Source organism: Strongylocentrotus purpuratus, unplaced genomic scaffold, assembly GCF_000002235.5.
Source record: "Strongylocentrotus purpuratus isolate Spur 01 unplaced genomic scaffold, Spur_5.0 spur5_scaffold_12, whole genome shotgun sequence".
NCBI classification, from domain to species: Eukaryota; Metazoa; Echinodermata; class Echinoidea; order Camarodonta; family Strongylocentrotidae; genus Strongylocentrotus; species Strongylocentrotus purpuratus.
In genome coordinates, this window is record NW_022145597.1 from 14,899,538 (window position 1) to 14,912,585 (window position 13,048).

The 13,048-nt window shown below is 37.9% G+C and overlaps 1 protein-coding gene across 3 annotated transcripts in view; it reads left to right on the plus strand.

Annotated features, from left to right (window-relative positions):
* The first annotated feature begins 386 nt into the window (after window positions 1-386).
* The window catches only part of LOC764122 (adhesion G-protein coupled receptor D1), a 56,004-nt gene continuing 43,342 nt past the window's right edge, over window positions 387-13,048 (plus strand). For 2 of the 3 annotated variants that reach the window (XR_004063526.1, XM_030981908.1), the window contains exons 1-6: window positions 387-614; window positions 1,414-1,600; window positions 2,246-2,281; window positions 5,857-6,056; window positions 7,682-7,781; window positions 12,574-12,914. Coding sequence is in view for 2 of the 3 variants with exons in the window: in XM_030981908.1 (XP_030837768.1) it covers window positions 426-614; window positions 1,414-1,600; window positions 2,246-2,281; window positions 5,857-6,056; window positions 7,682-7,781; window positions 12,574-12,914 (1,053 nt within the window). In the remaining variant the exon portion in view is untranslated. The remainder of the gene's footprint in view (window positions 615-1,413; window positions 1,601-2,245; window positions 2,282-5,856; window positions 6,057-7,681; window positions 7,782-12,573; window positions 12,915-13,048) is intronic. The other variant, XM_011666055.2, reaches the window with a different exon arrangement.

Consider the following 13,048-nt stretch of genomic DNA (forward strand, 5'->3'; position numbering starts at 1 on the left):
AAAGTAGGCTTGAGTATAAAAGCAGAACAATCATGACATCATTCTTTATTACTGAAAGTTCCTCGAAACAAATATAAGAAGAAAAGATTAGGAAACTTTTTATTTACACACTGATGATAAAAGGAAACTCCCATCAGAAAAACCGTCATCTGTTTGTGGTGTTATAATTAAACGTCTCCATTGGCATATGTGATGATCGCATAAGCATGGTAGATTCCAAATAATCTTAACAATAACAATTAAAACTGTTTAAAGGGTTGTCCATTTTTTCTGAATCTGGCACGAGTATGGTTATGTAGTAGCTCCATGGTATGGTGCTCCAATTTTACGCTTTCTTTATGAGTTGTTCATGTTATTTTTATTTTATTTTCTTTCCTCAGACATCTCCCCGATGTCGGGACATCTGCGATTGTTTCTCGGGGTCTATGGGAAACGGTTCCATCTCACCGGCATGCTTCCGTATCAAGGGCAACTCCAGTCACCTGGTGAAGCAGATGCTGCAAGACAACAGCAACGGTAGAAGATGTGTGGCCTCTGAAGACACAACGATGTTCCAATGTGAAAGAGGACAGATGACGTGCATGCGTCATGATGGTGGGACAACCCTTAAACAGGTGAGTCGATCTTCCTTTAAAGCCCGTCTGTACTAGTTTGGCCAGGAGGGATTAGACCACCCAGCGTGGTTATCCCATCAACTCAGCTCTCAATTAACATAAGAAAAAGAGGATCATGGGGGACTGACGGGCACCGCTTTGGCATGGTTTACTATATAGAGGGAACAAGTAGCTTCAAGTAGTGCAGTGGGGCTTTAAACAAAGTAAGGGCATTGTTGGGACGTTTTACAGAGGGGGGGGGGGGGGGTGGCAAGACCAACTTTGGCATACTTACTGTGGGACAACCTCTAAACAGGTTATAATCGATATTACACTAACTCTTCTTGGTATATAGAAGAAAGGGTGGCTCGTGGATGTTTTACGGGGGGAGGGGTAGATAAAATTGGCAGGCACATATTCTGGCAACGGACAATTAGGTTAGTCACTGAAAATAGCTCTTTCTTTATGGAGTAGGGGAGTCGATGGGGGCTGTCCACCTTGCCAGGAAGTTTGGTACATAGCGATCTGTTGATAAATAGATATTACTATGTTTTCCGTGTACAGAAATGAAAAGACAGTCGTACCTATTTCGGGGAAATTTCTCGACATGAATTTTGAAATCTGAGATTTGTCAATGGTGATGTTGGTTGTGCGAGATTGCGGGGTTGGTTTTTGCACCACCACCCTGTATAAACTGAAAAAGAAGGTGGAAATGGGGGATGAAATTAAAGGTCTTCGTGACAGTATACAGGGTGTATCATATTTCAATATCTGTATATCACTACACATCCGTGTTTTCTTCTTGTGGTTTTCCATTCAGGATACTGTAGAAGACCCGATGCCGATCCGATCTGTGACAGACGAGAACACCTACACGTATGTGACCTGTGACCGACTATCAGAGAAGGGATCGATACTTTCGTGTCGTGTCGACAAGAACGCCACAAGATTTGGAAGCTGTGCAAAGGAATCACTCACCAAATGCCATTACAAATCGGCGGGAAATAGTAAGTGAATAAATAACAAAACGCAAATTGTCTATGATTGTGTTTGAAATGATAATCACGTTTAAACAACTGATACAAAAATATATTCGTTGCTTTGCATAATTATTGTCAAAGAAGTTAGTAAACAATAATAAAGGTTTTGAAATAAATAGTGCCAAAATCAAGGTGAAATATCCATCTGCTTGCAAATCCCTTGCATGTATATTGTTTTTTGCTAATCCGTATATTTCGTGTAATGTGAAATAAATAACAAACTACTGAGGACTTGTTCCTTTAAATCATTTGAAGTCAGGTAAACATCCTCTCATTATATTATCGAATAATATGACCTAGTTCAATACCTTTTTCATCACATTCCAATATTCCTCATTACTCTCTTAAAGGTTTCTGAAAAGGTTGACGAACAGTCTTTTTAGGCTGGTGTGATTTGTCTTGGTTAACTAAATTCAATCAGTCGATAATTTCTTTACATCAGGAAGAAAACCTCGTGCAATCATGCTCCAATCTAGGTATATAATGCGTTACCGAGTAATTCAAAAGTTTACTAATGAAACCACATGTGAACACTACATTTTTTTTTGTTCTTATTGGTCGAAACATTAATGTGAGATTAATTCATTTTGACGTAATATTTAATATATACAGAGAAGAAAAAAGATTCCACCCAAAGTGACTCCGAAGGTAACATTCTATTTTATTGCTTTTTATTTTTCATTCTTTGTTTTGTCATTATTAGTATATATTGTTTATATTATTTTCACTATTATTATACTTTTACTATTTTATTCTATTACCATCATACCTTTTTATTGTTACCACGTTTACTACAACTATCATTATACTTTCTTAATTCATGAAGTAATTATTTAAAGCATTGATTCATGGGAATTTTTTCTTTTTTCTTTTACCTTAAAGCTTATATTTAGCCCTGGGATGGGCATGGTATCCAAAGAAAATATGACTATAATTCATTCTGGATTTAGTTGATTGTTTATCTTGCAGCAGATTGATTGGTTGAACCAGTAAAATAAATTAAAAAAATCTTCAATAAAAACCACAACTCTCATTTCTGTGTTAGGCACATGGTGTCGGGCTTTCGTACCTTGATTTCTTTATTTTTCTATGCTCAATACTCAGCCCCTATACTTCTTCTACCAAAATTGTTCAGCACATGTCATTTCTTTGTAATATGAAACATTCAGTCTAATTTTTTTGGATTCTGTGATAAATTATTTTCTATCATTACCAGAACTCAAGCTTATCGTTAAAATTCAAAGTAATAACTTTATGACTTGATAATGGTAACTTCCAAATTACTTTGCAAGCAGTATACCTCTCTCCATGACTAAAGTATTATTAACAGTAATATTTAAATCTATAATGATGACGTGCCATGTGTACAGAGTATCGCAAAATGTCTCAACAACGAACAAAAACTATATATTTAGACGTAAAATTTCAGCTGAAATAGTAATGGAAGAGACAAAAAAATCACATAAGCTTGAGTTTAAGTTGTGATAAAAAAATATAAATATATATCATACTTTTTCTTAAAAATTTGATATTTGTTTGCTGTGATTTCTATACTTAAAAGGTAAATATAGTCAGGTCGTGTTTCACAACGACTAAGATCAACTTTAAGTTGGACTTAACTATGACAGGCCATTAATACCACTGATCGATCTCACCATTATTATCTTTAGATACTATTTTTTTCCTTTAACTATGAATTATCAAAAAATGTTAATCCTGTAGATTTGTGACCATAATATGTGACCGTCTCTTGAGAGACCAATGCTAGTAAACGGTGAGAGCAAACAGTGGCATGAATAGCCGCCATAGTTAAGTACAACTTACAGTCGATCTTAGTCTTTGTGAAACACCCCTGGTTGTTTGGGCGTCGCTATATATAATTTAACGTTAGCCTTTTTAACTTACGAGGCCAACTGCTATAGGTTTGGCCGTTCTGAATAAAACACGAGTCTTTTGATATGAAACCCCCACCCCCCCCCAAAAAAAAAAGCAAGACGACAAATATAAACACGAAAATGTGTATGATTCGTCTGCAAGTATGAGAAGTAAATAATTTAACCGAAACAATCGTTATTATGGGATTACTTCAAAAAGAGATTTGTCTGTATAAGGACCAACATAAAAGCGACGCCTCTGAATGTTTCCAAATACTTTCAATTTATAGGAAGTTCTTGTGTGATTCATTTCATCATCACTTTGTTCGAGTTTCTTGTTAGCACTGACTGTTTCAAGGTTTAGTTTTCGTCATTGTCATTAGATTCATTTTTTTTTATTCAATAACTACGGAAAAAAAGTTTTCCCTCGAATAATCCAAAGGGGAGACACTTTTGCCTAATTCTAGGATGTTTGATGCCGTTAATAGTTGTCTTCACTTTCCTTGATTTCATGTAACTTTCAAAAGCTAGAAAGAACCTTTTAAGTGAGTCCTTCCATACTTCTGTCAAGACTTTTTTGTCATACCCTTACGACTATTTAAATGCCATTTTAGAACTTAATGGCATTTTACAAGTAATGACTAAAACTTGTAGGCCGTAATGTGCAGAATCAAATAGAATACATCAAATAAGTACTTATCGTCGAGAGTAGAGTACTTACATTTTAGTTTGGAACATCTTTTTTTTAATCGTGTGGTTACAGGCTTATTTTTAAACGGCGTCTATATTCATGTGTAACTTTATTATGTTATCTATTACACTTTCTAATTTGTCTCAAGCATTTACTATTCTCTCTATATATTGCGGTTGTTTTGAGTGGCATTTACTTTTACAGCTAATCATTGAGAATTATTTCACCTATGACTATTAATCGATTGCAGTGATTTTACTAAATATTTATCAATGTCGTGTGCGTTAAAGTAGAACAGTTGTATTTTCTTATAATGTACTACTTGTCTTGGGTTTTTTCTTCTCATTAGCTCTGAATTTTTCACCCATAAATTCTCATAAACTCTATTTTTTCTCTCACTTAAGAACATTGTTTACTCGTGTTACTTTTCATCATAATATAATTTTATCACAATATAGTTTGTAAAAACTTACCGTTTAAAATTTTTAGTTTTCGTTTGTTTTCATTTTCTATTTTAAATTCATACTATCTTCTGTTTGTCTCAGTTGGAACCGTGGAATCGTCTTTCATTTAAAGTGACTGGGTAACATTGCCTCTGAAACAGAATCCGCGATTTAGCTCATGCTGCAATCATAATTATAAACCTTTAGGTCAGTCAGGAATCCCCATGACTTTTATTAGCCGATCGCCTGCATAATTATCAAAATATTTATGATTGGAAATTCGAAATTTCATTTTTCGTTTTCCTAACGGTTTTTATAACACTACATTCTATTGGGGAAAATGGTTATAGTGAAACATGCCATTTTCTAGTCAGCATTGTAATTATCACCTGCATTGGTCTTGTGGTATACGTGGTTGAAGCCTCATGAATAATTTCAGTAACACCCTGCCCTGAATCAATTTGTCAAATTTATGTATTTATCACTACGAGAGAGTTCTACATGTGTGACTGATTATCCCTCTTATCTCACACAAACAAAAGAATACTCAAAACAATACAATAATAACGTAAATCAACCAAGTTGTAAACATGATTGCCGTAGTTTATTGAATCTCTCATTCACCTACTGATAAATAATGCGCATGTGTATATATTTACATGATTATGAATATGTATAAATAAAATAATTACAGTGCTTATATAGCGCCTAACACTTACTTTGTCAGAAGTCTCTAAGCGCTCTACAATAATGCAGCATAATTACCCTGGTATAAGGTACGTTACATGAGACACATGCAGCATCTCGCTGTACGAGGCTCTTGACTATCGTTTGGGAGGTCAAGGATCGATCTTTGCTCCGTGTTAGCATCCTCCATGAAGGTGTTTTTATTCATATTTGTCCCTCTGGACCCAGGTGTATGATATTGGTATACCTATAGCAACGATAGGGTAATACAATTGCAAGATTCCTCGGAGGACTGTAATACATTACTGTTGAGGCTTTACCTGGTTAATTAAGATAATGAATTATTTATACTTTTACATATTACAATATTGCTATTACAATCGCCTTTTACATACTTTCCAATCGCCTTTTACATGCCTTCTCATGTATGAGTGGGTTAATGAACAGGCCTGTCCCATTTTAATTCAGATTCTAATTATGTCTATCTTCTAACTCAGTCTATGTCATTTTAAAACCAATCTCTTTCAGTGAGCAGAGATGACAAGTGTCCACAAGGATGGTCATTCAGGAGAAAGAGATGTCACAAACATGTCAATGACCCTTTGACCTTTGACCAAGCCTATACCAGATGTCGACACATGGAGGCGTTCTTGACGGTGTACTCGGAAGGCTCGAATGACGAACTCCTTCCTCCACAGTGGGGTGAATGGACACACTGGGCAGAAAATGTAATTACCTGATTCATGGGAATTATTCCTGAGTCTGAATGCATCTATTCTATTCTAATTCGGATAATTTGCGGGGACATCAAAATATTTTGGCGCAGCGGGCGGGGGGGGGGGGGGGGGGTCATAACATTTTCTTTTACCCGCTCTAACTCTTTAACATGCATTAGACCATGTCTCGATGGAGGGAAAACTCCTCTCCTACACCCCACTCAGTCTCTCCGCTCTCTCAGTGCCCCCACCATTTAAAAAAAATTGTATTAAACTGTTTTGTTGCCCTTGCTTCTTCGCAAAGTACCCCACTACATTTTAGAACCTATTGAAACCCTTCGTTACTTTCAATGAGTTTTCTACTAAAACATTTCGAGATCTTACGTTACAAGTTCTAAAAAAAATGTGGACAGCCGAATACCATGTCAAATTACTGTCCATATTTGTGAGACTACCTTGGCGAGTTCAAAGTAACAAACGCAGAGAATGCTGAGGAATGGATACGGTATTCGCATATTGGAGTAATATATATTTTTTGTCCTAACATACTGAATATACTTCAAAGAAGCTCAGGGGTTTTAGGTATTTTATAACGGTAAGATGAGCATCTAGGGGTCCGCTTTAGGGGCCCTTGTTACTTCTCAGTAACGGAAGCTCAGGGGTTTTAGGCATTTGATAACGGTCAGATGAGTATCCAGGGGCCTGCCTTAGGGCGGAGCCCCCGGAAGCTCAGGGTTTTTAGGCATTTAATTACGGTCAGATGAGCAACCAGGGGCCCGTCTTAGGGCCTTTGGTGGGGTACAGGGGGCAGAGCACCCGGAAGCTCAGGGAAAAACCATGCCATTTCAGCAACATTTGTAAATCACTGGTATCAAATTAGAAATAAACCACGTTTGAATGTTATTAGGAGGGAAACTGCCACAACCCCCCCCCCCCCTCGTCATTACGCCAGTGCGAGGGAGCATAGTGAACGAGAGGGGTGAAGGTAAAGGAAGTGACTACCCCCTTACAGGTTTTTGAAGTTTTGTTGTATTAACAAATAACATTCCTTAGCAAAACAATAGTATAAAACAAGCAATATACCTTTTTCACACTTCACTTTTCTACAATTATTTACTTGTTTGAAGAATATTATGCGAGAGAGCGTATCGAGAAGATTTTTGCACTTTTATTCGTCTAAACGCTGCACTCACGTGCCGTCCAGTGCCGTCCCGAGCCTTAAAGTTTATTGCAGTCTTTAGTCAGTATTTGCTATACACTTTTTTTTGCACTTTTTCAAATTTTGAGGGGGGGGGGGACGATCCCCCCTAAAAAAATTGAAGGGGACGTGTCCCCCCCCGTCCCCCGGGATCGCCGCCCCTGCCCCCCATAGAAGCCATTTATTGAATAGGTGTAAAAGAAAGTAACAGAAACTTAATCAATGAATGTAAAAACTGGCCATTTCTTCTAGAATGATTTGAAAGAGAAAATGTGAAATAAATGAATGAAGATTATGTGAATGTCGCGTAACGGAGAATGAAACAACTGAAATAGAATATATGAAGAAATCATTTAGTCAATATTTATTCACATTTTCAACAAGTTTAACCCAGGTGGAAAATATTAAACTTTCATTATCTGCAAATTTATTCCAACAGAAAACGAGAGAAAATGCAACTTCCGAATGTTTTGTCACCAACACCAGCAACTTGAAAACGAGCTGTGAGGATTCTCATCCTTTCTTCTGCTATAAAGAAGGTAAGAAAACGCAGGTTACACAAACAGACGTGCCGTTGAAATATTTAGAATGGAATGGTGGTGTCTGAAAAACTAATTAATAACAAGTTTATTGGCGACAGTTATTAGAAAGGATAGCGAGAAATTGTGGTACTCCCTTTTAAAAACAAAATTCTGATAGACATTTATAGAGAGGCGCAATGACACCATTTTGAATGGGAGAAAATGTGGCTTTCTTGGTTGTTTTGCATGAAAAGAACAGTGCCTTTAAAATAGACTCTTCTTACTGTATTGTCTAAATTAGATTCCGCCAAATGTTGTCACCTGGAACACTGCACATGTGGTTCGTCTTGCCTTGTACATGTTCTTGCGGTGTACATCAGTAATAAGAATTAACGTTTATGGACAAACTTGTTGGCGGTACCCCCCCCCCCCCCCCTTTCAGAGGCTACGCAACAAATGACAGGCCGCCGCACTAACGATCGAGACGTTGTCATATCATTCGTTCTTTGAATAACTTCCTGTAATTAACCTGTCATCTTAAAATCAAATCCATTACTTTTAATACGCATAACGTCTGTTTTTACGACTGACGGATGAGGTTCGCGGTGTCGCAGGACAAAAATAATACTGACAAAATATTCAGCTGCAAATGTCACGTGTTGATGTGACATGGCGGAATGGTCTCTACCAACGTTATCATGCATGACTTATCTAACTCCTATACATCAATGTCTTCTACAGTGTATGTCTTAGTAGTGGCGGATCCAGGGTTCTGAAAAAGAAGATGCCTGGAAGTAGGGGGCGCGCATCTCCTGCCCCCCCCCCTCACCCACCACTGCAGATATATACTGATAGATACAATTATGATACACGTATGATTTATCTAACTCTAATTCTGCAATGCCTTCTAACATGTCTAACCAGTGGCGGATCCAGGGTTCTGAAAAAGTAGATGTCTCGAAATAGGAGGCGCGCGTCTCCTACCCCCCCCCCCCACGCCCCACTCCTAATTCCATTACGGCGGATATATACTGATATGCCGAGCATACTACCGTCTCTTCATAGCCAAAAGGGAGTAAACCCATTAAAGTTTACATAGAGTTAAGCATTGCAGAGCATCAAGCATCAAGCATCAAGCATTACCATTAACTGTTCAAGAGCCCTTCTCTCAAGCTGAAGAAAAGACCGCCAGCATAATATTGTGACTGGGTTCATTTTCCAAACATAAATGATTGATTACAGAAGAGTAATTTTGATAATGGGTCTGAAAAAAGGTTGGCTCTAATTAGGTAATGTACAGTATGAAGGAAAAGTTTGGCTGTAATTAAGTAATGTATAGTATGAAGGAAAGGCCAACATTATGGTATATGACTGGGTGCATTATCCTAGGATTAATTATAGAAATGTAATGTTGATAATGGGTCTGAAAAGGGGATATCTGCAATTATGTAATGTGCAGTATGAAGAAAAGGCCGTCAGCATGTTATTATGACTGGGTGCATTTTCCAAACGTAAATGATCAATTATAGAGGAGTAATATGTATAATTGGTCCGGGGAAGATGGGCTGTAATTATCTAATGTAATATGTCACTATAAGCGAAATTGTATTCCTTGTTATTTCACCTTTTTCTTTTTTTTGGAGTAAAAGCCGTTACATCTTCTGTTGAAAAGCACCTGTATCAAACATTTTACAGATTAAAGGAAAAGTTCTGTATAAGGAAATAGAAACTTACAATCATGGAAAACGCAATAATTACGTCATCATTGATGAAGTCTGCATGAGGGCATGTTATCTACAGACGGTGAATTGGTTCGCATGACGTTCGCCTGTCATTTAATATATTATTATTATAATTATAGTGTCTTTTTGAAGGCGTTATTTCTTTGGGTCAAAAGAAGACCTCTTGTTTTGACAGGCATACCTAATTACGTATGACAATGATAATGCCCTTAAGTACACAAAGGAACACATAGTCAATATTTCGCTGAATAAACGAATAAAGTTTATTTATCCACTGACCCTCTCCGTGACCATCAAGCCGTTGACCATTGGTATAATAACCGTGTCCGAAATTCGAGGACGTGAGAGAAACAAGATTCCTTGTGGCGTCGGGAGTGTTTGCCGCCATCAAATATGCACCATTTTCATTAAGGACCAAACTGACCGGCTGCATTTATTGCAAAAGTAAATTGGTCGAGCGAAGAAAGCAATAATCATCATCTTCTTTCATCTTCTCTGGGTTTAATACTTTCTCCAGGCAGTGTTGATATGATTTTCTTTTCCATTAGGGAGTATGTCCGCTCCTTTGTATTTGATAGGTGTACGGCCTACTTTTTGTTGTTACATTTCTCCCCTATACCCCATTTCATTTAATTTTTACTTACTCCTTTTTTCTTTTGTTTTGCAAATATCCAAGAACGCATATGTCGAGTCATTTTTTTTTCTTCTTCAAGCATTTCATCTAATTGTAAACAATTAACACAGCGCACCTTTTATGATTTTCGTATCACAGTTTTGATATTCCATGGTCGAATTTAGGTTTCGGTAATAATTATTGCAAGGAAATTATGCACTTTAATAGTTTGAAATCTAACAAAAAGTGTTTCATGTGTGGCCTATCATGAATACCCCATTAAATTAATTTTCTTGTTTTAACGTCTCTCATACAGTTGACTACATAATGAATAAAAGATTAGAAACATCGTTCGACAAATTATCTGAAAATCATGGCATCACAACTCGCCCATGTATATCATCTTGGAAAGCAGCGACAGCGTAGGAGTATGTTGTGAATAAGAATAATCTGATTATTAATAATTACCACATAATAATCAGTGGTATAATTTCACCTGATTGATTATCCAATATTTTCCTTCCCCCCCCCCCCTCCTCCCTACCCCCTCCCATCATAATGCTTCTAAAACAGCGCCTTGAACGGAAAAAACTTAGTGAGACTTAATAGTAGATGGAATTTTTCACATGGCAGCGACTGGGTTATTATCCTCGGAAGGTGAATACTCGGGCAGGCATTGCATTCTTAAAGGCAAAAGTGATTGATGTAGAAGATTATGGTGTCCTAGAAAGGATAATGAGTTCTTAATTTTCTTACGTAGTTCGCTGATATTTCGATCGTTTCTTTCAAACGAATTCGTGGCATCGATTTTTTGCGACATTCAGGTAATTACAGTATTCGACATCTTAATTAGATGTGAACCTGTTCTTACGAACATCATGCATATGGCATTCATTTTACCGTGATTAGCTCTCTAGACTTTCTCGTTTGAAACTTTAGTTTTGATTAAATGGTTTTAAAGAGATAATAAAAAGGTAATTATTCCCTGAACATTCATTATGATGACAAATGTGTACACTAAATCAAAAAGATAAATGTTGGTAGTAATACTTCATTAAAGACGTCGCGTGCCTTTCGCTTTTTCGCCCCCGCATCCCCTGCTCGCGCGCTCTCTCTCTCTCTCTCTCTCTCCCCCTTTAATCTCTCTCTCTCTTTTTCTCTCTCTTTATCCCTCTCTCCTTATCCCCTATCTCCCCCTCTCTCTCTCCTACTCTCTCTCTCTATCTCCCTCTCTCTTTCTCTCACCTTTCTATCTTTCTTTCTAACTCTCTCTTTTACTCTCACTTTCTTTCTTTTCCCTGTCTCTCTTTCTTTCTCACTCTCTCTCTGTCTCTTTCTCTCACTCTCTTTCAATCTATCCCTCTCTCTCACTCTCATCATGATTTTCTGTGTGGTGGGACCAGTGTGGTCATTAGCGCAGGTGATGAAGCTAACGAAGCGTGATGTTTGGGCCGCCTCTCCCCCGATACTCGGTACCGCTCGACTCGCTTCATTCCCTCCCACTATCGTTCATTATGTGTCTGGTATATACCATGGTCTGCTAAACTCATATGTTGCCAGTCATCCATTCATGTAACTCATTAAATCAGAGGCGAATTCAGGGTCGTCAAGACAAAAAAGAAAGGGGGGGGGGTGGAGCGAGAGTTTTTCTTTACTGCGTGATTTTTTATTACTTTGAAAGATGATTATCAAAAGTCATGAATTCCTACCAGTTTCGGGTGGGGTTGTCAAAGGGTTTATACGCAAATTGTAGTGATATTTTCATGACGTTTCCGGGAAAAAAAAGGAGGAAATGGGGGGGGGGGGGATGGGGCATTTTTTATTATCATTTTCTCAAGTAAAAGGGGTGGTGCAACCTTGGGTCCACTGTCTATGCCTAAGCTTCAAATGTAATGAGAAACTGACCAAGATTGTCGCAGAAATGAGTCCCTTTCCTCCCCTTCTTACACGACATAATCAAAGACTATACTCTGCAAAAGTACGTTCTTCAGAACCGTCAGAAACGTTTAATACCTTCTCCGAGAGACTAGATGAGCGAGAATATTGATGCCCCCTTATCAAAGAATACTAGTACACGTCACATAAATGGATTCGAAATCTGCACCTTCCGGTTTCGTAATTTGAAAACAATATCTTATTCGGTCACCTATATTTCGTTCTCCAGATTATTAGACTACACCCAACCGTAAAAGTATACCAAATAATAATTTCCCCAAAATTTAGTAAACTAATAAACTACAACAACAACAACAGCAACAACAACAGCAACGGCAGTAGCAGTAGCAGGAGCAACAGCAACAACTACGACGACGCCAACAACTCATAACTCAAGTGCGGACAGTGGCACAAAAAATGTATAAAAGGCCACTTCTTGAAGTAGCACAGTACCGAAAACTTTCAGAATATTTTATTTGTTTGTTTTCTTTTCTTTCTTTTTCTTTCTAATGTTTTTCAGTCTTCAAGTTCCTTCAGTGTAAAGCAGCCCCGGAAGCACTTCCCGTTGAACCAACGGAAGAGCTTACAACAACTGAGATGATCACGCCTACACCGGAAACCACCAGCACAACCACGCCCACTACCATGCCCACTACCACGGCCAGGACCACACCCACTACCAAAACTACCAGCATAACCACGCCCACTACCACGACCACACCCACTGCTAGGACCACACCCACTACCCAAACCACCAGCATAACCACGCCTACTACCAAGACCACACCCACTGTCAGGACCACACCAACTACCAAATATCAACATGCCCCCGTCGGGACTTCAACGCCAGAGGAAAAACTGGTAAATTAATCGAATATACATAACACGTACATCACGTACAATTTTTTTGTTGTACAGCGAAAAATTCAATATCATATTGTTCCATGCCTTTTACAAACGGAAAATAATGAAAATAAATGACACAAGTTATCAAA